This window comes from Acanthochromis polyacanthus, chromosome 19, assembly GCF_021347895.1.
Source record: "Acanthochromis polyacanthus isolate Apoly-LR-REF ecotype Palm Island chromosome 19, KAUST_Apoly_ChrSc, whole genome shotgun sequence".
Classification (NCBI taxonomy): Eukaryota; Metazoa; Chordata; class Actinopteri; family Pomacentridae; genus Acanthochromis; species Acanthochromis polyacanthus.
Window position 1 is genome coordinate 31,582,930 of NC_067131.1, and position 24,368 is coordinate 31,607,297.

General features: G+C 42.3%; 1 protein-coding gene and 1 long non-coding RNA gene across 4 annotated transcripts in view; one reads left to right on the forward strand and one right to left on the reverse strand.

Moving 5' to 3' along the window:
* Positions 1 to 24,285, forward strand: part of LOC110963428 (prolyl 4-hydroxylase subunit alpha-1-like) — a 43,248-nt gene extending 18,963 nt beyond the window's left edge. The window contains exons 8-15 of the mRNA XM_051939850.1: positions 1,414 to 1,590; positions 7,158 to 7,213; positions 10,288 to 10,387; positions 17,017 to 17,070; positions 17,520 to 17,585; positions 17,663 to 17,731; positions 17,985 to 18,081; positions 21,636 to 24,285. Of these exons, the coding sequence (XP_051795810.1) occupies positions 1,414 to 1,590; positions 7,158 to 7,213; positions 10,288 to 10,387; positions 17,017 to 17,070; positions 17,520 to 17,585; positions 17,663 to 17,731; positions 17,985 to 18,081; positions 21,636 to 21,706 (690 nt within the window). The 3' untranslated portion in view covers positions 21,707 to 24,285. The remainder of the gene's footprint in view (positions 1 to 1,413; positions 1,591 to 7,157; positions 7,214 to 10,287; positions 10,388 to 17,016; positions 17,071 to 17,519; positions 17,586 to 17,662; positions 17,732 to 17,984; positions 18,082 to 21,635) is intronic.
* Positions 325 to 13,593, reverse strand: LOC110963426 (uncharacterized). Of its 3 annotated transcripts, none has more exons than XR_007938145.1 (7): positions 12,866 to 13,593; positions 10,235 to 10,381; positions 5,685 to 7,331; positions 5,111 to 5,237; positions 4,856 to 4,948; positions 1,011 to 3,961; positions 325 to 939 (listed from the first exon to the last, which is right to left on the reverse strand). It is a non-coding gene; the product is annotated as an uncharacterized LOC110963426 (long non-coding RNA). The 3 variants fall into 3 exon arrangements; XR_007938144.1 differs by having other exon boundaries at positions 5,111 to 5,780; positions 6,904 to 7,331; positions 12,866 to 12,970; XR_007938143.1 differs by having other exon boundaries at positions 5,111 to 7,331.
* Positions 24,286 to 24,368: the final 83 nt, after the last annotated feature.

A 24,368-nucleotide genomic window follows, 5' to 3' on the forward strand; every position in this document is an offset into this window, starting at 1 on the left:
AGCAGCTAAGAGATTAAAGTTTTAGTCTACTAGTCACTAGCACTACCTAAACAAAAAATGTAGCCCTCAAAACACAATGATAAATGACTGCTAGCAGGCTAGCTAGTTAGCATCATATGGGCTACTGTTCCACTTTTTGTTCTGAGCTTGCTAGCAGTTATATTAGCATTAACTTGCTAAACAAGTTACTTCACAATATTAGTAACTTTGTTGAATTAACAAGTACTTTATCGTACAAATTGGCCGTGCTCTTAGGTTTCTAGGTTTAACACTAGCATTAACTTGATAACTAGCTCAGCCTTCAAATGAGAATGTGGGCAGATGTACAGTTTTAGAATGCTTTTATTTACAACACAGAAGAAAATGCAAGAACTTCAAATCTCTACCAGAACTAGATAAACCAGAAACGGAAGCGCGGACTAAACCGCTGAAGGCAGACTGGTGGAGAAACCCTCTAGAGGGTAGGAGGTCTAATGACAGGAAGTGAAAGAACAAAAAGTTAACCCACGTATGATAATACCAAAACAGGAGAGCAAAGTAAACTAACGAAACCAGAATAAACACAGAATCCTAGGCTGACAGAAATCCTGACAAAGAGCCCAAGACTATGAACTATTCTACACTAGACAGAAGATGGAATAAACTAGGAGAACTACAGTCTTGTGTTGCTAGGGCTTGAGAAACTTAACAGACTTAGAGCAAGACGAATGTCCAACTTGGGAGCCAGGCTCCATCCAGTCCTTTTAGAATGAACAGCTCATTCCCAGATTTTAACGACGCCGTGGTGGTGTGTTTGGCGTCTGTGGATAAGGCAGGATAACTGGCATTCCAGGTGGCGAGGCTGGCAGAGTCTCTTCAGGAGAGAACGGAATCCATAGAGGAATGGAGAACCAGCAGCCGACAAAGAATCCAGGTGGCAGAAGCAGGCAGTAGTCAGCTCTAGACACAGAAAACAGGATTACTGAGAGAACCAGGAATTTGGCACAGACTGATCTGTTCACAGAACTAACTGGAAGTAAGATGACGGTCCGGCATCAAATGACGAGTGGCATCTGGTCTTATGGAGGAGCCAGAGTGAGTAATTAGCTGGCTCCCACCTGCACACGATCTGCTAACAAAACACTACACCTGCCGCCAGCACACCTGGGAGAGAGAGAGAAAGCAAGGCCAGAGGAGGAGAGAGCGCTGCTACCGCCCACAACCTTAAGCTGTGACACAGACTGTGGTTAAGAACTGCTAGCTGTCTTGCTAGCTAGCTACATATCAACTACTCCTGTCCAGTGATTGCTAGAACCTGTTGCCCTCTAGCCATAATGTTATGATGCAAAAACAAAAAGATACTGGAGTTTTACTTTGTATAATTTGTGAACGCCAACATCAGTCAGTTTATCACTTCACTCTTCCTTCTGTCAGACTCCTCGGAGACAGAGCCGCCTCTTCTGCCGTTACTACGACAACAACCACCACCCGAGGTACGTGATTGGTCCGGTGAGGCAGGAAGACGAGTGGGACCGTCCGCGCATCATCCGCTACCACAACATCGTGTCGGACAAAGAGATGGAGAAGGTCAAAGAGCTGGCCAAACCCAGGGTGAGTCCAAACATCGGCTGGAAAAGAAGCTTTCACTGACAGAGTTAGTCTCATTTTTACTGCAGAAATATTTAATATTCACCATGTTTGGTTATTTTATAATAATATATAATCACTTTCAGAGATTATCAACACTCCAGCATTTTCCTGGCTTCCTCTGAACCATCTCTCACAGATTTAAGTGAGCAGAGAGTTTTCAGGGCTGCTGGATGTATCGGCCTGAATATCAGACGACAATCACATGTTGACAATACAGTCTGCGCGAATGGGCACAATTTATTACTGGACCGTGGACCAGTAAACAGTAATTTTTTACTGGACCGAAACAGTTTTTACTGGACCGAATATTTTATGCACAAATGTACCAAAAGTTGATGTATAATTTAATTTTAATAATTGTTATACAAATTTACTACTTTATTAATTATGTCCCAACACGACGCCATGGGTGAAGAGAAATTACCGTTTTTATATAGAATAAACCACACAAAATTAACTATTGGATAAAGAAAAGCACTCATTTGAGATCAAAACATAAATCATGTACTCAACCATGCTAGAAGTCTATAAATCACAGAGCAATGTGGCTGGGTCAAGCAGAGCGACCTTGTAGAAGCGAAATGAGGTGTGGTTTATTTATTTTCTGTTTATATCATGTGTTTTTATCGCGTGATATCGCTGTTCACACAATATTTGTGGCTGTCTCTGGTTCCCATCTCTACTTTATATATTGAGAATTAATTTTGGAAATTCCCAAAAATATATTATACAGTTTGCCAATTGTTTTCTTATCCGAATTTTCCAGTTGACTAATAACATTTTCTATATGGTTAAGCTTTACCAGCTGCCTCCAATCTTTATGGGTTGTCAAAAAGGATCTCAATTGCAGATATCTAAAGAAGTCTGAGTTAGATAAACCAAATTCATTTTTTAATTAACCAAATGTTTTAAAGTGGCCATTTTTGACAAGCTGATATATATAAGTTAAGTTATGATCAGTCCATTTCTTGAAGGTGTTATCGAGTTTGTTTGGTATGAACGTATTCATTAATCCAATATTTATCAATAATGAAAGTGAATTTGTCAGCCCGAAAAATGTTTGTATCCTTCTCCAAACCTTCAATGTATTTTTTGTCCAAATTTACGTTTCCTTTACTGAAATATCTGAAAAGGGTAGATTTTGTGAAGAATTTACACACATATAATTTTCAGTGTTGTACCATCGAGTTGTTACATCATTCTGAATCCATGCTATCAATGGTTTGAGCTGCGCGGCCCAGAAGTAAAATTTTAAGTTGGGAAGTTTGAGGCCTCCATCTGGTTTGGACAGTTGTAGAGTTTTAAGTCTAATTCTTGGGCGTTTTTTTCTGCCATATGAATGCATTATTAATTTGCTTAGTTGGTCAAATGTTTTTGTCAAGACGTTCACAGGTAACATTTGAAATAGGTAGAGAAGTCGGGGCAGAACGTTCATGCGTATACTCTCCACTTGTCCCAGTAAAGAAAGTGGAAGAGAGGACCATCGTTCTAAATCACTATTTATATTCTTAATTATTTTATCGTAATTTGCGTGATATAAGTTCTCTAAAGACGGGGGTATATAAATGCCTAAATATTTGAGACCTTCTTTAGGCCATCTAAATTCACTTTGAGTTTTGAAGTTGCTTGAGATAAGATTGTTCACGTCCATCACTTCAGTTTTATCTACATTTACTTTATAACTAGAGTAATACCCATACTGTTTAATAACTTAACAGAAGGCTCTGTTAAATACAGTAATACATCATCCGCATACAGTGATATTTTATGGGTTTCTTTATCTATTTGTACACCTTTGATGTTGTCATTATCCCTTATGAGCTGCGCCAATGGCTCAATACTGATGGCAAAAAGTAAAGGAGACAGAGAGCAGCCTTGCCTACATCCCCGTTCTAGTTTGAATGTCTGAGATCGGTGTCCATTAAAGGGGACATATTATGCAAACCTCACTTTGTGAAAGTGTTCTTACAGTAGTGTGTGTTGCAGTAGCTCATTATGAGGTTCGAATTTGAAAACTGTCTGTTTCCTCCCCCGATTTTGATTTGGGTCCGCTTATGACGAAATAAGCGGATTTAACTCCTCCCCCTGACTGCCCCCAAAGTGTTTTTCATGGCCTTTGGGTAGTCTAAATGTAAAGCGTATGACAATCCAAACAAAAGGCAAAGTGCCTCAGGCAGGTTCTGGACATCGTCCATTACAATACCTCCCTCAACAATGATGGCAGTAGATATTGGGTGAAGGTGGAGCTGATTTGGAACGACTTGCTCATCTTCACTGACAACAGTCAGCACCCCGACAGATACTTTTGCCCACGTCTCATCATGTCACAATCCTGTGATGAAATCAAACAAAACATTCCATCAGCAAAATGGTGTAAATTGTCAATTAAAAATTGTCCCCATTTCAACTGTCCTGACGACACTGCTTTCTAGCCCTGTGCATTAAAGGAATACTCAGACAATTTGGGAGTTAACCCTTTCTCTGTCATTTTCATAGAGAGACATGATCAATATCATTTTTGTGTCAATACGACCAGTAGCTGGCTTTACGCTCTTAACAACACGGCTTAGCTCAGTGCAAGCAATGGCAGTGAAAAGTCAGTGGCTCAGTAAAAGTGAACAAAATATTCACTGTCATGATTTCTGCTCAGCTAAGTTGTGATGCTATCAGCTGGAAGGCAGCCACTGGACTGTATCAACCTAGAAAACATTTAAGATTTTCACCTCCGTCATGAAGGTTATGTTGTGGGTGGGTTTGTTTGTCTGTTAGCAACATAACTCTGTGTGCAGATTTTGATGAGACTTTCAGGAAATGCCAGGAAAGGGACAAAGAACAATTGATTAGATTTTGAGGGTGATCGAGATCACTGTCTGGATACAGGAAATATTCATTGGTGGAACTGAGCTGCTTGGTGGAGGTCTGCGCTCTCTGAGTGCATTTCTAGTTTTCAGGCATTTCTGCTTTATTTGATAGTGACTGTGGAATCAGCTCTCTCCATGGGTCAGACAGGCAGACACTCTACATTTAAGTCTAGGCTTAAAACCTTCCTCTATGACAGAGCTTTTAGTCAGGGCTGGTTCAGGCAGCCCTCTCCCCCACTCCTCCCCCTCTCTTTCTCCTCACCACTCCATGTCCTTCTAATCTATCCCTCTCCCTCTTTTCCTCCCCTCTCCTTACTCCCCCATAACTGTGTGTGCTCCTTTAGGATGCTCATACTATAACTTACAAGGCAGGTGTTGTAGAAGTCACTGGGATCATCACCAAGTAGAACAGGGAGGCCTCGGAGCACAACGGTGCGCATTGCCGTCAAATCTGGATTCTAAAAGGGGATGATGAACAAATTAAGCTCAAGATAATGCATCATTCAAAAACTACAGCACAAAACATTTTTTGCAAAAACAAAAAAAAGCAGTAAAACAGCAATCACTATTTGAAGTCACGTTACCATGAGAAATAAATACAAAGCCTTTCATAGACTCACCCCAGCATCAACTTGCTGCAACAACTCTGTCAGGGTCTGCCCCACACTTCCTTTCTTTGCCTTGAACATCTCAACAAAGTGTCGAGGGCCTCAAAAAAAGTCCATCTGTAAGTTCTTAGTGACTACCCTGTTGAACTCGTCATACACCTGCAACCCAGCAAAAGGCAATGGTAAGTTAACAGGGTTGGGCCAGTGTGGAAAAATCTATTCACAACCATTTGTTTAATTTTATTACAGTAGTAATTAGCAGACTGCCATTTAGTTTATAGTCACGACACAGAATGACAAAACTACAGAAGATGGGACGAGTATTAGAGCCACTGAACAAAAACATAACAATACAGCGGTTAAAAAAAAATCTGCTCTGGGAAAAAGTCAAAATTCTGAGGGAAAAAAAGTCAGAATTTCTCAGATCTGACTTTTTTCTCTGAAGTCTGAAACTTTCGGCTAGCTAGTGGATGCTAACACCCGCTAGCGGTATTAGTGGTTAGGCTAACATTAGCTCGCTAACGCTTAAGGTTGTAGCAGTAATTAAAACAAGTTGACAGGCAAAATTATGGATAATGTACCTTACCTTTCTGCAAAAGAATGACGTTTGTCACAAACAAAACTCAACTCGGCAGGTTGCCCTCGCTGCTCCGGCCTGTGTGCTGTACCGGTGCCTCGGTAGCTGAGCGGGAGAGTGAATCATAGATATGAGTATCTACTGAATCATATGAATCATATCTATGGAGTGAATGTCTTCCTTCTTCTTTGTGGAGTTAACGGCGGTTGGCCACCTTTACATTGGGCATTACCACCACCTACTGACCCGGGTGTGGATCAGTCGTGAGAGAGACTGTGATTGCTACTTATTGTTGCGAGTGAGCTTAACTATAAATAAAGTAATCCTCAATCTAAGCACTAAGTATTTTGCATTTTTCACCATGCAAGTGACTGTTACTTCATAAATATCAGTAATAAATGCTTTTTTTTGATAACTTAGTAAAGTTAACTCATGTTTGCATGTCAGGACAGCTTTTGGATTTTACAGTGTACGTCTCCTCACAGACTGCTGGAACGTGTAGCATGTTAGCTGTACCGTAAGCATTAACTCAAGAATTAGCCTTCAGACCACAATCATAAAAAATACTATCTGTCTAGCTAGCTGCTTGCCAACTACATTTTCCTATAGTTTGAATGTGTTCTTAATTTTCTAGCTATAACATTAACATTAATTTGCTCATCAAATCAGCCTTTAACAGACATTGATTATGAACTGCTAACTATCTTGCTAATTAGCTGCATATAAAGTACTTTTTCCTGTAGATTGATGGAACTCTTAGCTCGCTATCTATAACATTAGCCGTCAGTTTACAAAAAATGTAGCCCTACAAACACATTGATAAAAAACTGTGAGCTGTCTAGCTAGCAAGTTGCGTATCACCTACAGATTGTGCTCTTATGTTAACAGACTGTGTATAAAGATGGCCGACGTGTTGTAGATGTGGTGTCGAGGTCCCGCCTCGTGCCCTGCTCAAATCGTAACTTGGAATGTAAACAAAGCCGTTCCATGCATCACGATATCGATCAGTTTACATATTTGTACAACTACAGTAACACAGACAGTCAGTAGCTCACAGTGAAAGACAAAAAATACCGGTGAAAATGTGAACTGTACGTCTGACTGATTCTTGGGAGCCATAATGAAGTCAGCAAATGTAGCATGATCAAGTGTGGCAGCAAATGTGAGCAAAGCCATCTTATAACACCGCTTGACGACTGCACATACAGTATTCGTCTGCTCTGCTCACCAGCTAGTTCCACTGAACCAGTTACAACATAGTGACAAAACGCCGTAAGTCGAGGACGTCGTAAACCGAGGACCTCCTGTACTCAAAATCTGTCCATAGAAAAGTTAATTTCTCACTAACAGATGTTGTAAAAAGTGTTGTCCTGTATTCTGGTCGGTATTTTAGTCCTTAAATCTCAGAGTGAGTAGAAGTTAGTCGGTTCTTCAGTGGTAGATTTGGTTCTCCCTGTAACTGCCGACCAATTGGCTCCACAGCTGCATCGATCCGGGGTTGTTGGTGGGAAGACGCCCCATTACCGCATCAGTCAGAGGTAAGAGCTGCCTGAGAACGAGGCCCGTCTGTGGGGAAGACGGCCAGCCAACCTCCCCTCTCTGGTCCTCACCTGTCCTCCCCACTGTGTCGGCTCACGTCCTGGCAAGAGCACAAAACTGACAAAAACCTTCAGTTCAGGACAAAATGACCAAACTGGTATTTATTAATCTCTCTATAATGTGATTATTCTTCAGCTACTTCGTGCTGAAACTAAAAATATCACAGGCAACTCAAAACATGCAGAAAAATGTACTTAAAGCGTAAAATAAGTACAAATGGAACCTTTCTGGGTTCAAAAGTAGAGCCTTTAAGGCCCTGATAAAAAAACTTTTTAAAAATCTAGTGGAAACTGAACAATGTTTTCTGTATCGTGGAAATTAAATGAGTTTTGGGTCTGTTCTACCAACTATTTAAAGCTAGTACCTCCTCATGTTAATGTAGAAACATACATGACTTGATTTATCTGTGTGACAACATGGGAGAATAAAGACAAATTTTAGGAAAGAGTAAATTTGGATTTTTAAGTTTATTTTAGCATGTTATTTATTCAGCGTATAAACAGTTTTTCTTGTTCTGATAATAATAGTATTTTTGAGTTTTCCTTAATGTCCACTTAGTTGTAAATAAAATAAAAGTTAAGTTTTAAAGATTTTTGCATTAATTACAGAAACACAGCTGCTCTTTCGGACTTCTACTTTTACATATTTAGATAGCTTATACTCTTCTTATAATTCTGCCAGCTGTATTTGTCTGATACAGATTTTGTAAAAACACATCCAGTTTAAATGTGAACACTGTAGTTTCTGGCCTCTGCACACCAGGGGGCGCTGCAGACATTAGCTAGATTACAACTGATCATTAGTAGGCTTGTAATTTGTGGCACAACTTTTGACAAGAGTTTAAATGAAGAGTCTTTGATGTTATAATTAATCATGTTTAAAGTCACAGCTATTAGAATTATTTATTATTTTCGGCAGAATGAAGAATAACTGATAGCTGCAGCTGCTTTTCTCTCATATCTGAGAGTAAACATAATATTTGGGGGTTTTTGGAACCTGTTTGAAAATGACTGGTGGGATTTTCCACCAGCGTCAATTATAATGAACCATGAAGGTTTTAGACATGAGTTTTGTCTCGCTGCTCTTGCCAAGAATGAAGCTGCTTCTTCTGCTTGAGGAGGAAAATGAGTCAAAGATTAAAGTGTGTGGCTCTCATTGACTCTTTAACTTTGTCCTGGAGGCAGCAGGAGAATCTGACGGCTAACATCCATATTTCTGCTGTTAAATCAACAACAAGCTGCACAGACACATTTAACAGCTAATTTATTCATTTATTGGAGCTGAGGCTACTCCTTCAAGACACGCTGGACTGACTGACATCAGAATAACAGCTGTTAGCTGCATTTCTTTCTGATTTTCTACATGTTTGAACCGGGCCTTTTTTAAAAGGATAGATTCATTTCAAATTCTGAGATCTGGAGTTGATGCAGGAGGTAAACAATATATTATACAAAAATAAAAATATGATCATATTAATTGTAATGATATTTTACCACATTTTAACTTGACTAAGAATACATTAGCTTAGCAGTTTAGCTATCTGAAGCTTCTGCTGCCTCCCAGACGTCAGCTTCTCTTCTCGGTTAGTGACCTACATCTGTCCTCTCTGTCTTCTGTTTATTCTGTCTGTTCTCTTCTCTCTGTTTCTTCTGTCTGTTCTGTCCTCTGTAATATAATTTGTGAACTAGCTCAGACGGGCCACGGTTCATGACCCTCAGACAGGCAAACTGACCACGGCTCATTACAGAGTCTCCAAGAGGTAAGAAGCTGCTGCAGCTTAGTTTCTGAACCAAACCATCAGAGGTCCGTTGATGGTCTGCTGCAGCCACAGACTGTGTATATAAATGTGGTGTCGAGGCCCCGCCTCCTGCCCCGCCCACACATTAGCTTCTTTAATGCTACGTAGCCCAACCACCACTATCTGGACTGTTGTTGATGGTCGTTTTTACACTGATCATTGTCCAGATAGCAGTAATTAGTAAATGATAGCTGTTAGCTGGGTAGCTACTTATCAACAACTCTTTCCCACTGATTTATTGCACTGTTGACTTGCTAGTGATAACATTAGCATGATGTTGTTAATTAAATTAGCCTTCAGAACTCAGCGATTAATAACTGCTAGCCATCTGTCTAGCTAAGTAACTACATATCAGCTCTTAGCTTTCTAGCGATAGCATCAGCACATCACTCTTGTGTGCATTAGCAATAGCTATCTAATTATATGAGCCTTCAAAACTCAGTGATGGTAATGGCCAGCTTTCTTGCTAGCTAGGTTTAATATCACTTTTTTTCCTGTAGATTGGTCTCCTCAGCTTTCTAGCTTTGACGCATTAGCATTAATTTGCTGATTAAATCAGCCTTCAACACAATACATTTCCCTTTAGATTGGTTTCACTTATTGTTTGCAGTCTGCACAGAGCAAACTTCACGTCGTGCCCAAAGATTATTAGATTCATGTCGTACAGTGAAGCAAGCTGGGAACTTATAAGATTGTTAAAATCACACACTGTGTAGAGGCCATGAGATTTGTTTCACTCTTCGTTTGTTCATTCTTCATTAACTTTAGCATTTTTTTAGCCCTCAAAAAACAGTGATTGTTGTTGATCAGCCAACAGGGGGCGATCTAGTTGTTTCTTCATGGGGTTCAGCTTTATATACAGTCTGTGGTCATAGCAAATCTGGGCTCTTTCCTTAATACCTTCCTAACATTTCACCAGAAAATATATGGTTTTATAGCCTGAACATGAATAAATAAATGTTAGAGAAGTTTCCCACAGATGTTGGGAGGATACGAAGTTACCGTTAAAATGTCATCACAAACAGGTGAATATATTTATACACAACAGGTTTGTCCCTCTGAGACTAATTCTCACCATTAAATAGCTGCTTTATGATGCTAGTTTACCTGTCAGACTAAATGTAAATTTAAACCATTTCCTTCTCTTTCTGACCTTCCTCACCTGGTTTCTGTTTGTCCTGCTGCTGTTTTCTGGATTCCTCTCTGTTCTGTCAGCGCCTGGCTCAAAGCATATGAACATCCGGTGTTGGATAAAATCAACCAGAGGATCGGAGACATCACCGGCTTGGACGTCACCACGGCCGAGGACCTGCAGGTGAAACTCACTTGAGCTTGGAAGTTCTTTAATTAATTATCAAACTCTCAGTCTCGTCAGCAGGTAGAGTCTTCTTTGACCCTTCCTGTAATGTGGTCTGACCAGTCCAGTTTATTGTTCAGGTGAACACCCAGGTACTCGTATAAGCCCATTCTCAATGTTCATGCCCTGGATGTTCACCCATGTTGGGGGAGTGTGATTGTAAAAGTCCACCACCTGCTCTTTAGTCTTCCATGAGTTGATCTGGAGGCAGTTCTGCTGGTACCAGTCCACAAAGTCCTGGTTCAGTTCTCTGTACTCCCGATCATCATCATCTGAGATGAGACCAGCGGTCGTAGAGTCATCAGAGAACTTCTGCAGATGACAGCTGGCTGATGGTCCATGAAGTCTGCAGTGAAAAGAAACGGAGCCAAGATCATTCCCTGTAGAGCCCCTGTGCTGCAGACCACCTTGTCAGACTCACAGTCCCATGTCCTCACAAACTGTGGTCTGTCTGTGAGGTGGTCCAGAATCCAGAATGAGAGGTGGTGATCCACCCCTGTGACCTCCAGCTTGTCCCTCAGGAGAACCGGATGAATCATGTTAAAAGCTCTGGAGGAATCAAAGAACATGGTTCTCACAGTGCTTGGAGGCTTCTCCAGGTGGGACAGAGCTCTGTCCAGGAGGAAGATGACAGCGTCCTCCACACTGATGCCAGGCTGGTAGCAGGTCAATCAATGAGCTCACCAGAGGGCAGAGATGGTCGAGGACCAGCCTCTCCAGAGCCTTCATCAGATTAGACATCAGTGCCGCTGGCCTGTAGCTGCTGAGGTCTTTGGGATGTTTTGGGCTCTGGTACCATGCAGGACATCTTCCACTGCTGTGGTTCTATCCCTTCAGGCTCATGATGAACATCTGCTCCATCCTGAACAGCTGGTCTGAGCAGGACTAGAGGAGAATGGAGCTGATGCATCCAGACCCGCAGCTTTCTTCATCTTCATCCTCCTGAACTGGTTCTTCACCTGGGTGGATGTGAAGGAAAGGCTGGAGGAAGGAGGCTGGGTGTTAGATGGTGTGGATGGTGGGGTGGACATTTGTCAGGAGAAGCAGTGGGGAGCAGACCACGAGGGCGCCTCATTAGCAGAGGAGCTCAAAACCTTCTTTATCGGCTTTGAGGTGCAGCCACCAGAGACGGATGTCCTACACCCACCAGTCCACACCAGCCATGTTCTGCCACTGGAGGAGCAGCAGGTAAGGCAGGTGCTGAGGGCTGTGAACAACTTTTGCCCAGTGGCACTTACACCCAGGGCCAGATTGGGAGTCAAATTCGGCCCGGAACTTTTTGGACCAGACCAGCCCACCTGTGCTATCGATCGATTGCACAGGTGCACAGGTCAGACAGACCTGGGACCTCTTCAACAGAGTCTTGGTTGGCACTAAAAATTCTGACATAACACAACAAACCTTTGAACTTGTACACTGTATTTAATAATTACTCACATACAGTGTACTGCTGAAGTGGAATCACTGCGACGCAAATACATATATATATGCTTCTTCCCACCCACTATGTGGTGGACTATGTGTTGACATTTGAAATGCATCTTGAAACCATGAAGACACCTGTCTTATCAATTCAATTAATTTGTGACTTCTGTCTTCTTTCTCTCCCTCTTGCCCTCTGTTATCTCACAGCACTGAGATTTCTCAAAGAAATGTAAAGTAGGCTACTTTACAAATGAAACGCGTTATTTTTATTAATATCATTATTGCTACTACTACTGCTACTACTACTACTATTATTATTATTGCTAATACTACTATTATTATATTATTATTACTATTACTACTAGGCTACTACTACTACTACTACTCTATTATTATTATGTAGCACTACACTGTAGTCTTCTTTACCCATTCACACACACACACACTTTAGACACCAGCTCATAGAGTTGATTACAATTCAGACCATAATAAATCCTTTTTCAAACATTTTACCTGTGAAACACAGATTAAGACCATTGGGAAAAAATGTAATATGCAGATGGAAGAATATAAATCGCATTTGAATATTTTGGCAGCTTAGTTTGAACAGCTGCATTTTGTCAGCGGATGCGTCCATGGAAACGACTCGAATACACATGAGGACAAGAAAAGTCAAAGTCTTGAGTGTTGGTCAGGTCCTGTCGTCAGGGCAATACTAACTAGCCAGGGTGCGCTTGAGTGTGTGACTTCTTTCAAGTTCATGAAATTCTATACCATGGCCGAATGAATTTGTTTTCGTTGTTGCGCCCAATACGAGCTGCCTTTGTATTGCAGGAGACAGCTGCATTTGGCTAACTAGCCAATTAGGTTCTAAGGCTACCGTGGATAGACCTTTAGCTTGGGCTAAGAGTTTACACCACCGATGCTAACAGCTTGATATTTCTCTACTAAAGGCAACATATTCAGACATCCTCAAAGCTATAGTGAAATGCAGGATTCTTTCATACTCACCTCTCCAGCCTCGCTTTCTTCACATCGATCTGCATCCTCATCCTCGCTTGTTGGCTCAGCCTCTGCATCAACAGGTGGCCCCTGTGCCTGTGATGGACCGGCAGCGGCTACAGCAAACATTTCTGTTATTGTTTTACTCTGTCCGCTAGAGATGGGATTTATGGCTCTTTGAGGGGAGCTGGATCTTGGTGAGCCGTTCCTTTCAAAGAGCCGTTCAAAAAACTGGCTCATTTGGCTCATTTTTATATTTATTAAATTTTAAAAAGCCAGTCTGGCCTTAACTCATTTAATCTTGGAAATAATCACTGGGAGGAATGAATTTAGATATCCCACCAATATGAGTTTGAATTCTTCTGAAATATTGATTATAACCTTATTTGACAAGTGTGGATTAGATTTTAAAGTCTGCCACTTTTACTGTTGAATGTTGAGTTTTCAGGTGTCTGTGCAAATTATTTGTGGAGCCTGACTTAGAAATATTTTTTTGACAAATACTGCATTTACCCTTACTGTCTGCCACGAGAGAAAAGTGCATCCAAATGCTGCTTCGTTTCCTTAATTGGCTCATTTTGTCAACGACGATGGACTGACTCTCCCATGGGCGTAACCACCATCTCAGAAGTGAGGGGGACAAATTTTTCAGAGCGATTTATCATTCTCTTACATTTAATTGCACCGTCCTTAGTGGCTAAAGAACCACATAATCCCTAACAGCCACAGTACAATACCAGGGGACCAACTAGGCTAGTTCTTTAAACTATAAAGTAGAAAACTTTAAACTATAAAATCTAAAGTTTTAGTGGCCAAACTCTAGTTGAGTTGACAACAATGTCCCTTGAACATCTACTGGACGAGTAGCCAAAGGTGCCAAACACTGAACATGAAATGATCAGTACTGCCTGGTTTCTCCCTGCAATAGATATCTTATTTTCAGGAAGCTATAATCTCTCCTTACCTGTAAAGACCCTACATCCTTGTCCCTGCTGCTGGCCTCTGATCCATCTCCTCCCTGACTCTGCTCTTTCTGTTATGGCAATAAACATAAAAAATGTGGTAAGAAAAATTCTGAAATAGCATTAGGAAGAGTAAAAATTGCAGTAGAATTTAACCTCAAAATCACTTTAACCCATAGATACATATTTTTTTCTCAGCCACTTATATATTTTTTTCACCTCTGCAGACCCTGATGGTCAACATTACTGCTGGCCTCTGGTCCATCTCCTGCCTGACTCTGCTCTTTGTTATGGAAATAATCATTAAAAAATCTGAAAATCAAAATTCTGAGATAGAATTTGAAAGAGAAGCAGTAAAAATAGTTGTAAATTTATACCATAGATAGCCTATTCTTTTTTCTCCTCCCTGACTCTCCTCTTTTGGGACCAAAAGACTTAAATACATGGAGAGCAATTGTGAGCACATCTTCTGCCCAGAAATTAAAGAGGACTGGGTTTATTCCAAGAATAAACTAGTAGGAATGTAACAGAGGCAACAACATTTAAATTATTAACTAGCTTAACATATTGATATATTGCCACGTTTTACCTTGTCATCATTTAGCTAACAAGTCTAACATTGTTTGCATCCAACAAGGTCACACAACTTACACGGTTTGTTTGGAAAAAAACTGTAAAGTTTTTTGCTTCTTGCTGGCTCTGGCTGGTTTGCTAAACATCACTCCAGACGCACGTTCAGCACTGCTCAGCACAGCAGCACGTCTCCTGTGGAACACCTGCGTTAGCATGCGCTCATGGTGCGTTCAAAGACGGCTCGGGAAAACACTACTGGATGCTAATAACGGGTTTAGCTGTTGTAACGACTGAAAAAAGTGCGGGGGACAGATGTGGAAAGTGCGGGGGACATGTCCCACGCGTACCCCGCGTCCGTTACGCCCATGGACTCTCCTCCTCATTTAGACCGCTCGCTGCTGCTGCTGCTGCTGCTCTCCAAGACAGGGGGCGCTCACTGTTTCTGTGTTGTTGTTTTATTTTTTTTTTACTGGCGCACTCACGTGAAGGCAGCATGCACAACGTGGCGTGACGCTATTTGCATATCTAATAAGCACAGCGCAGCTGGGCTGCGCTCCTCCCCATGTAACTGGGGGAAAAAAGAACGGTTCCCAGCTGCGACTCGGTTCCCATCGTTCATGTTAACGAGCCGTTCAAAAGAACCAGTTCGTTCGTGAACGTCACAACACTACTGTCCGGTCGACGCTTCGAGAGCTTTTCTTCTCTTTTCTCTGAGCTTTTCAGCCCCTCCTTTACGTTTTTTGACGTTCTTCTCCATCTCCAACTGCCTGGCTGGGCTTTACTGCACACACCGCGATATCAAGTCTAAACTCTACTCAGCCCAGAGCTGTCACCTGAGGGCGGGGCTGAGCGTGGTTGTGGTGTGATGCATGTGAGCCTGTGTGCCTGTACAGGGCTGATGAATGGTTGGACGCTCATCCCATTCGGCCGCATATGGATAAATAAACAAAATTATTTAATAAATACCAGCGCACTGGCCCAGATGAGGACCGGCCCTTCGGTCAAACGACTGAATGAAATTACGTTCATTCCATCCCTGCTTACACCTATAGCCACAAAGTGCTTTGGAAAACTTGTCCGGGCCCACATCAGCCCATGTCTTTCCTCTGAGTTTGACCCTCACCAGTTTGCCTATCGAGCTAACGGGTCCATGGAGGATGTTGTGGCTACGGCTGTCCTCTCTGCTCTGTCCCACCTGGAGCAGCAGGGGAGCTACATCTGGCTACTCTTTGTGGACTTTAGTGCGTCATTTAACACCATCCTCCACAGCTTGGTAACTAAATTGTCAGACCTGGGAGTGTCCTACTCGATCTGCCTCTGGATTTTGGATTTAATGACGGACCGCTCCCACCTCTCCTCCGCCATCAGCCTCAGCACCGGCTCCCCCCAGGGCTGCATGCTGAGCCCCCTGCTATTCATCCCTTACGCTCATGATTGTGCCCCCCTCCACCACAGTAACAGCATAATTAAAATTGTGGATGATGTGGAGTGACTGTCTGTTGGTGTCAACAGAAAAACCTGATCCTGAACACAACCAAAACAAAGGAGATTATTGGACTATAGAAGGAAGAAGAGACATTCAGCCACTGTGTGGGGACTCTGTGGAGAGGGTTTCTGATGTTCATGTCTTGGATGTGCACATTAAGGTTGACCTGACCTGGAGCACAAACACAGCAACCACTGTGAAGAAGGCCCAGCAGAGACTGAACTTCCTGAGGGTCTTCAGAAGCAAGAACCTGCTGCAAAGACTGCTGGTGGCCTTCTATCGCTGCTCCATAGAGAGCATCCTGACTTAATGCATGTGTGTTTGTTTTGCCAGCTGCACAACAGTGAACAGGAAGTCTCTCAGAGGGTCATAAAATCACCGGTTGTCCTCTCCATTGATGACCTGTACGGCTCCCGCTGCTTCAGTGAAGCACAAAATATAATCAGAGATCCCTCCCACCCCAGACACCACATGTTTGAACTTCTGCCGTCAGGCAGATGTTACAGAGCTTTGAAAACAAAAAAAAATAGACTCAGAAATAGTTTTGAGGCAAGTGGCATTTATGCATTAAACTCAGGACACATTAAATAATTCTAGTGTTTAATGGGTTTTATTGGATGGTTTTATTAATGTTTTTTAATTAATTTTTATATTGATAATCTTACACATTTTTCTTTGGTTTGGTTTTTTATGTTATTTATTTTATTTTATTTATCATGCACTTTAAGGACTGCACTTTCAGTTTTGTTGTTCTCATGCTGTGACAATAAAGACATTCTGATTCTGGTTCCTCCTGGGATCACGGACACGGTGGACAGTGAAAAAAACAGCACAAAGACAGGAGCGAACTTGAAAACTTTGGTCTCCATGGTGTGTGGTTGGAAAACAGACCAAAAAAAGTGCAAAAGAACGTATTTTTAACAAAACCCCCGAAATAACAACAAAAAGGGAAAATACTCCAAACTGAGTAGGAGCTGCTGAAACAGACTGCCTCTCACACGGTGCAGGAATTTATTTCTGTATTCCACTGAATAAATGGAATTTTGTTTCTTTGGATGTTTTTATGCTTTATTAATGTTGTCATCTTGCCAATAAAGTATATTGAAATGAAAGGATTTATCTTATTGTGTTTAATGCAGGTTGCTAACTACGGCATCGGAGGCCAGTATGAACCTCACTTCGACTTTGGACAGGTACATACAACTTAATTCTCTCTCTTTTTTTAGAGGAACCTTGATAATTATCTGCCAAAAATATCATAATAAAGTAAATCTGTCCAATAAATTGTGTTAAAGTAGTAGGAAAACTCAAATCAATATTTATCGGCCAGTATAAATGGTTTTCTAAGAACAGGTTAATATTTTTTCCTCCAATGAATTTCATGTGGCTTCATGGTTCAGCTGCCTTTTAACAAACACAAGTATGCACAATATTAAATTAGAAATTACATTAATTTACTATTAATATAAACAGCAGTGGGATGGATGAAAACTCAAACATAGACTCATGTCATTCTTATTAGATAGAAGCTATAAAACACACTGAAAATATCAACGTTTTTCTGTATAAACTTTAGTGTTCTTCAGAACGTGTGCAGGTGTCCACTGAGTTTAAACGTTTAAAATGATTCTGTGTTTTGCAGAAAGGCGAGCTGTATGCATTCGAGGAGTCGGGAACAGGGAACCGGATCGCCACCTGGCTGTTTTACGTCAGTGATCCTCCGTTTTAGTTTCAGTTCGGTTTCCTCTGGATTCAACTCTGACTGAGCGTTTGTTCGTTCTTTAGATGAGCGACGTGCCAGCAGGGGGCGCCACCGTTTTCACCAAAGTCGGAGTCACCGTCTGGCCCATAAAGGTAAAACTGATTATCTCTACTATTAGTTTTACTTCTGAGCCCCAAATGATCCTGATAAACTAAAACTTACTGTATTTTCATTAAAGACAAACAGTCTCAGTGGACCAACAGGAATCTGCTCCTGTTTGAATCACATGACACATCGCCAAATCAAATGACGCCTCGGAGTCACATGACATGTCAACTAGTCATGTATCACGTGACTCTTTGATGCGTCATGTGACTCTACAACATGTCATGACTGTTCCTCCAGGGGACAGCCGTGTTCTGGTACAATCTGTATCCCAGTGGAGAAGGAGACTATCAGACCCGACATGCCGCCTGTCCAGTTCTGGTCGGGAGCAAGTGGGGTGAGTTCATCTCAGTGAAACGTACAAATACACAACATAGTACACAACATAATAGACAACACCGCTCAGTATACCCACCACCTGGAGGGCAGAATATCGGGGTCAGGTGCTATGCGGAGTGGTAACGGCTAGATATAGTTGGGCTCACCTCCACACACAGCAAGGGTTCTGGGACCAGAATCCTGGAGAGGGGTTGGACTGTCTCCTTTTCTGGAGTTGTCCAGGGTGAGAGGTGCCGGGCGGGTGTGGAGATACTCACAAGCCCCTGACTGAGAACTGCTTTGTTGGAGTTCTCCCCGGAGAATGAGAAGGTCGCCTCTCTGAGACTTCCTGTTGCAGAGGAAAAACTCTGACTGTTTTCTGTTTTTATGCACCGAACAGCAGTTCACAGTATTCAGCCTTCTTGGAGTCTCTGAGTGGTGTATTGGACAGGGGGTCCTGCTTGGGGATGCCACAATTCCCCTGGCAGACTTCAACGCTCACATGGGCAGTGATGGAGAAATGTGGAGGGGGGTGATTGGGAGGGACGGCCTGATCTGAACCTGAGTGATGGTTGTGGCCATAGACTGGATGCCACAACAAAGACCATGTTGGAGCATAAGGTGGCTCATAAGTGTACCTGTTACCAGAGCACCTTAGGCCAAAGGTCCATGATGGACTTCATAGTCGTATCATCAGACCTGTGGCCGTATGTTTTGGACACTAATGTGAAGAGAGGCTAGAGCTGTCAACTGATTTCCACATGGTGTCAAGTTGGATCTGATGGCGGGAAAGACTGTCAGACAGACCTGGTAAACCCAAATGTGTAGTGAGGGAGAATTGGGAATGTCTGATGGAGGACCCTGTCCATGGGGTTTTCAACTCCCACCTCCAGAGAAGCTTCTCCTGCTTCCCAGGGGAGGTTGGGGACATGGAGTCTGAGTGGTCCATGTTCAAAGCCTCCATTGCAGAAGCAGCTTTAAGGAGACGTGGCCTGAAGGTCACTGGTGACTGTCAACCCAATACCCCGCTGGTGGACACCAGTGGTGAGGGAAGCTGTCAGGTTGATGAAGGACGCCTTTCTTGCTTGGCTTGCTCAGGTGTCTCCAGAAGCAGCTGACAGGTACTGGACGGTCAAAAGGGCAGCAGCTGTGGCAGTTGTGTAAGCTAAAACCCGGGTGTGTGAGGAGTTCAGGGAGACTATAGACAAGGACTTTCAGTCGGCCTCGAGGAAGTTCTGGCAATCCGTTCGATGCCTCAGGAAAGGAAGGCAGGGCTTTGCTCAGGCTGTGTTCAGTCGGGGTGGAGAACAGTTGACCCGTACTGGGGATGTTGTTGAGCGGTGGAAAGAGCACTTTGAGGAACTCCTGAATCCGGTAAACGTGTCCTCCATGGAGGAGACAGAGCCTGAAGACTCGGAGGGATCTTCGTCTATATTCGTGGCACAGATTGCGGAGGTAGTTAAGAAGCTCCTCGATGGCAAGGCACCAGGTGTGGACGAGATCCGCCCTGAGATGCTGAAGGCTCTGGACATTGTTGGACTGTCTTGACTGACACGTCTCTATAATGTTTTGTGGGCATTGGGTACATGACCTGTGGAGTTGCAGTCCAGGGTGGTGGTTCCCATTTTCAAAAAGGGGGACCATAGAGTGAGTTCCAACTACCAGGGTATCACACTTCTCAGTTTCCCCAGGAAAGTTTACTCTAGGGTACTGGAAGGGAGGCACCAACCGATTGTAGAACCTCAGATTTAGGAAGAACAATGCGGATTCCATCCTGGTCGTGAAACGGTGCATCAGATGTTACCCTTGCGGCACTGCTAAGGGGGTCATGGGAGTTCAGCCTGCCAGTCTACATGTGTTTTGTGGATCTGGAGAAAGCCTGTGACCGTGTCTCCCGAGGGACTCTGTGGGGGTACTGAGGGAGTATGAGGTACCAGGCTCTCTGATATGAATCCTTCAGTCCCTGTACAACCAAAATGAGAGCTGTGTCCACATACTCAGCACAAAGTCAGACTGGTTTCCAGTGGGTGTTGCCTCCCCAAGCAAAGAAGTTCAAGTATCTTGGGATCCTGCTCCTGAGTGATGGGAAAATGGAACTAGAGATGGACAGGAGGATTGGTGCAGCATCAGCAGTAATGAAGGCGTTGTATTGAAACATCATGGTGAAGAGGGAGCTGAGCCTCAAGGAGAAGATCTCAGTTTACCGTCCATCTACATTCCAACCCTCACCTATGATCATGAGCTCTGGGTAGAGACCCAAAGAATGAGATCATGGATCCAAGCGTTCCTCTGTAGGGTGTCTGGGCTCAGCCTTAGAGATAGGAGGAGAAGATCAGACATCTGGAGAGAGCTCAGAGTAGAGCTGCTGATCCTTCACCTCTGAAGGAACCAGTGGAGGCGGTTTGGACATCTGATTCAGATCCTCCAGGGAGACTTCCTTTGGAGGCTTTCTGAACACGTCCTCCTGGGTGGAGACCCCGAGGTAGACCCAGAACCCTCTGGAGGGATTATATATCTCATCTGGCCTGGAAACACCTCGGGATCTCCCAGGAAGAGCTGGAAAGCATCGCTGGGGGGAGGAACATGGAATTACCTGCTTCATCTGCTGCCTCCACGACCCGATGGATGGATGGAGGGATGGATGGATGGATGGATGATAATGGACGATAATGGATGGATGGATGGACAATACACAACCGAAACCATAAACCAGAGGAAGTTCATCGTCCTGCAGAGAGTTTTTGTGTCCAGAACGCCTGAATGAAAGTTTCTGATGGTAAATAAATGAAAGTGCTTTAAATCCTTTTATCTCCTGATTGTTTTCATGTTTAAACCTGAGTCCACATCATTTTCAGCAGAATGATTACATCTGCTGTTAAAATCCTTTATTAATTCATGTTAGAACTTTGAGGTGTTTTTATGTCGTTGGATCTGCATTAAGGAGCTGAAAACCAGCAGGGAAACACTTTCCAGACTCAACATGTCAGATAACATTTAACAGAACTGAACATGTTTCATTAGTTTCTGTTTAAACACTGTCTGCAGTTCAGCTGAAAACTGTTTTCACAGGACTGTTACTCATGAATAGAAGGTCTTGAAAAAATCTGGTTGAAAATAGTGCAGAATTAGTCAAGTTCTGAGTATGTTGGTCACCGTTTTGCCCTGACACTCAGATTTTTATGTTTTTACAAAATCTGGTTGCTGCAGTTGGGATGTGATTTGTACTTGTCATGTGACTCGCCTCTTGCTGATTAAAAAAATAAACAAGGTACCTTTGAGTAAAATGAAGGAAAGCTGAATTTTTAAAATAATTTTTTGAACAAAAGTTGAATATTGTCCACAGGTTGTTACTGAAGTAAACGGAGGCTCCTCATGCTGAACCTTTTTTATCAAATCTATCAGAATCAGTGAAGGCTGAGAAGCTTGTTCTTTCCTTGGTCGCAGATTTTTATGAAGTTTCATTCCTGTTTTCTGTATCTTGTTGTGTCTCCAGTGTCTTAGTCGGATCTATCTGACTGTAAACTGACCTCAAGTTGGATTTTAAAATCACTCTGAGCTGTTTGTTCTCTGCAGTTTCCAACAAATGGATCCGTGAGCGAGGGCAGGAGTTCAGGCGACGCTGTGGCCTCCAGGAGACCGACTGACCACCGACCTTCGTCTTCCTCTGAGCTGCTGAGTGTCACTGCACATTATCTACATGTTTATTTTTACCTGGGCTGTGTGTTAGGGTGTGTTTGTTTACTTGGGATTCATGGAAATCACCGCCTTTATCGGGTTTATTTTGCTAATATTCAGACGTCTGCACATCCCATCCAGATTTTCATGTCGGGAACAAAGAACGCTGCAGAAAGAATGGATTCAGGGAGTAAAATTAGAGCGTTTTATTCCAATCTGTTGCCGCAACAAGCAGGAAACACATCAAATTAAGCTTCTTTAGGGAAACCAGCTGCTCTTGATCTTTTTCTGTCCGTTTAACAGTTTCATGCAACTGTGTGACTAGAACGAGAGCAAACATCAAACATATTCTCTTTTTTATATTCATTCAGACCTATAAACTATTTAGCTTCCTGTCTCCTTTGTTGTTAGTGTTAGCCACGATTCGATAACCTGAACACTCATTAAAACCTCGTATTTGTGTATTTTGAGAAGCAAAACTTAACTTTACCCCAACTTAGACATTTTATCAAACATTAGCTCTCTCTGTGCAGCTTTAAGTCCCCAACGTAAAGATCCAGTTCCATGAACAGTTTTCAAGGTTTTCTCCCAACCAGCGGCAGAAGATAAATTAAGATTACTCCATACATTAACAAAATATTTGCTGCAAACTATAACCGCTGGGAGAAGAGTTTACAGGAGTCAATGATCTAAACTTACCCGTATCCACGATAGGCCGAACATGTATCATAAAATGACCATTTTGCTGACATTTTATATTGCTTTCAGACACTTCTCTTGCCATTACCACCTTCTTTCTTTGATAAATAAGGTATTTAGCCAATTCATTTGGAATACCAGGAAAGCAGGACTACGCCTTAAATTACTCTGTCTGCCCCATGAAAGACCGGCCTACAAACTCCAAGTTTAAGATGGTACTGTACAACGGCACAGCTGACATCAGCCTCTCACTGCTTTTATACAAAATCACCTCCAGCCTGAGGAAATATCAGTCTATTCCAGAATTACCAATATGCAGTGATCTTTATTCTGTAGATTTACATAAACTGAAAAGACAAACAATAAAACCCTTCTTGAAAATACTATCATTCTATGAAACACGTGGAACAACGATGAGTTTATACCCGGCAGAAACGATGGAAGGTTTAAACTATGGAAGATTAAGGACATCCAGGCAGTTAAGGATGTGTGTGTTGATGGAAAACTGCTTGCATTCAGCGACCTGTCTGAAAAATATCAACTTCAACGAAAACGCTTTGACAAAAATCAGCAGGTTAAAAACTATTTGTCATCCAAGTCTAAAGAAATGATGTAAACCTGAATTATTATTCACTGAGCAAATGGGAAAACAGGGAGAGAAAGGCCTACTGTCTAGATATTATAAGCTAATTCTATCAGACTCCTTCAGTAGAGTCATGAAGATACGACATGAATGAAAGACCCAAAAACAAGCCAGAGTATAAACAGTTAACAAGGATTTATAAAACCCCTGAAAAACTCCATCATATGTGAAGTCATAGTCCTGATACGTGTGCTAAATACCAGGATAATGAAGGAAGTCTTCTTCACAGTTTATGGAAATGTTCAAAGATAAAAACATTCTGGAATGAGGTCATCAGCTGCACGTCTGTGTTTAATGTCCAGATTCCTTTCTGTGCCAAACTTTGTATACCAGGAAAATATCCCAAAGATTCTGCAGATACTAAGAAACAAACTGAAGTGTTGGAGAGCTCTGGCCTTGAAGTGGAAGAGCATGGAAGCTCGTTCTACAGAGCAATGGAGACGAGAACTATCAGAAAGCATGGGACTGGAAAGACCGGCTTACGTGAGCAAAAGAGGACTGGAGGGACTGGTGCTGTTATGGAACCGTATATGAAGGTTATAGTACCTGGAAAACAGGGACACGGCGTTCAAACTGACTGCTTTTATCATTATTACTGTTGTGTACATGTATGTATGGTTTGGTGCGGGTCTACCAGCTGTGAATGGGTTTATGTTCTTCATTTGTTTTGTTCACTATTCACTTTAAAACTTGAAAACCAATAAAAATATTGTGGAATAAACACGCTCTGCTTAAAACATCCCCCGCCTTATATATAGTGCCTCTAAGTGCAAGAAATAATAATATATACTGGACGATACACCTACAAAATGATACATCTTCACTACAATAAAAAAACAGTCAGGTCAAGGTCATACACCCCAAAAGGCGCATCTATATAGAGATGGCCTGGGTGCAATATGAATGAAATCCCTCAAGTACATTCTGAGATATGCTCCGGAAACGAAATGTGGACGGATGTTGGATGGACGGACGGACGTGCCCACGCCATTATCCCCCTTCTGTGCCTTCGGCCAGTGGGGGATAAAAATGGATCCATCCATAGATAAACACTTACAGGAGCTTCATGGAGACATTAAACCAGCCTGGGTTGAACGTTTGGCTCTTTATTCCATTTTCAAGGACTAATAATTGTTGATTATTGTCATTCTGGACAGTTCTGAGTCATTCTAGGCAAGTTTCAAATCACTTTGGACAGTCTTTGACTTTGGACACATTTTTAATCATCTTGGGCACGTTTTGAGTCATTTTTGAGTCATTTTGGATAAATTTTGAGTATTTTTTTAAAA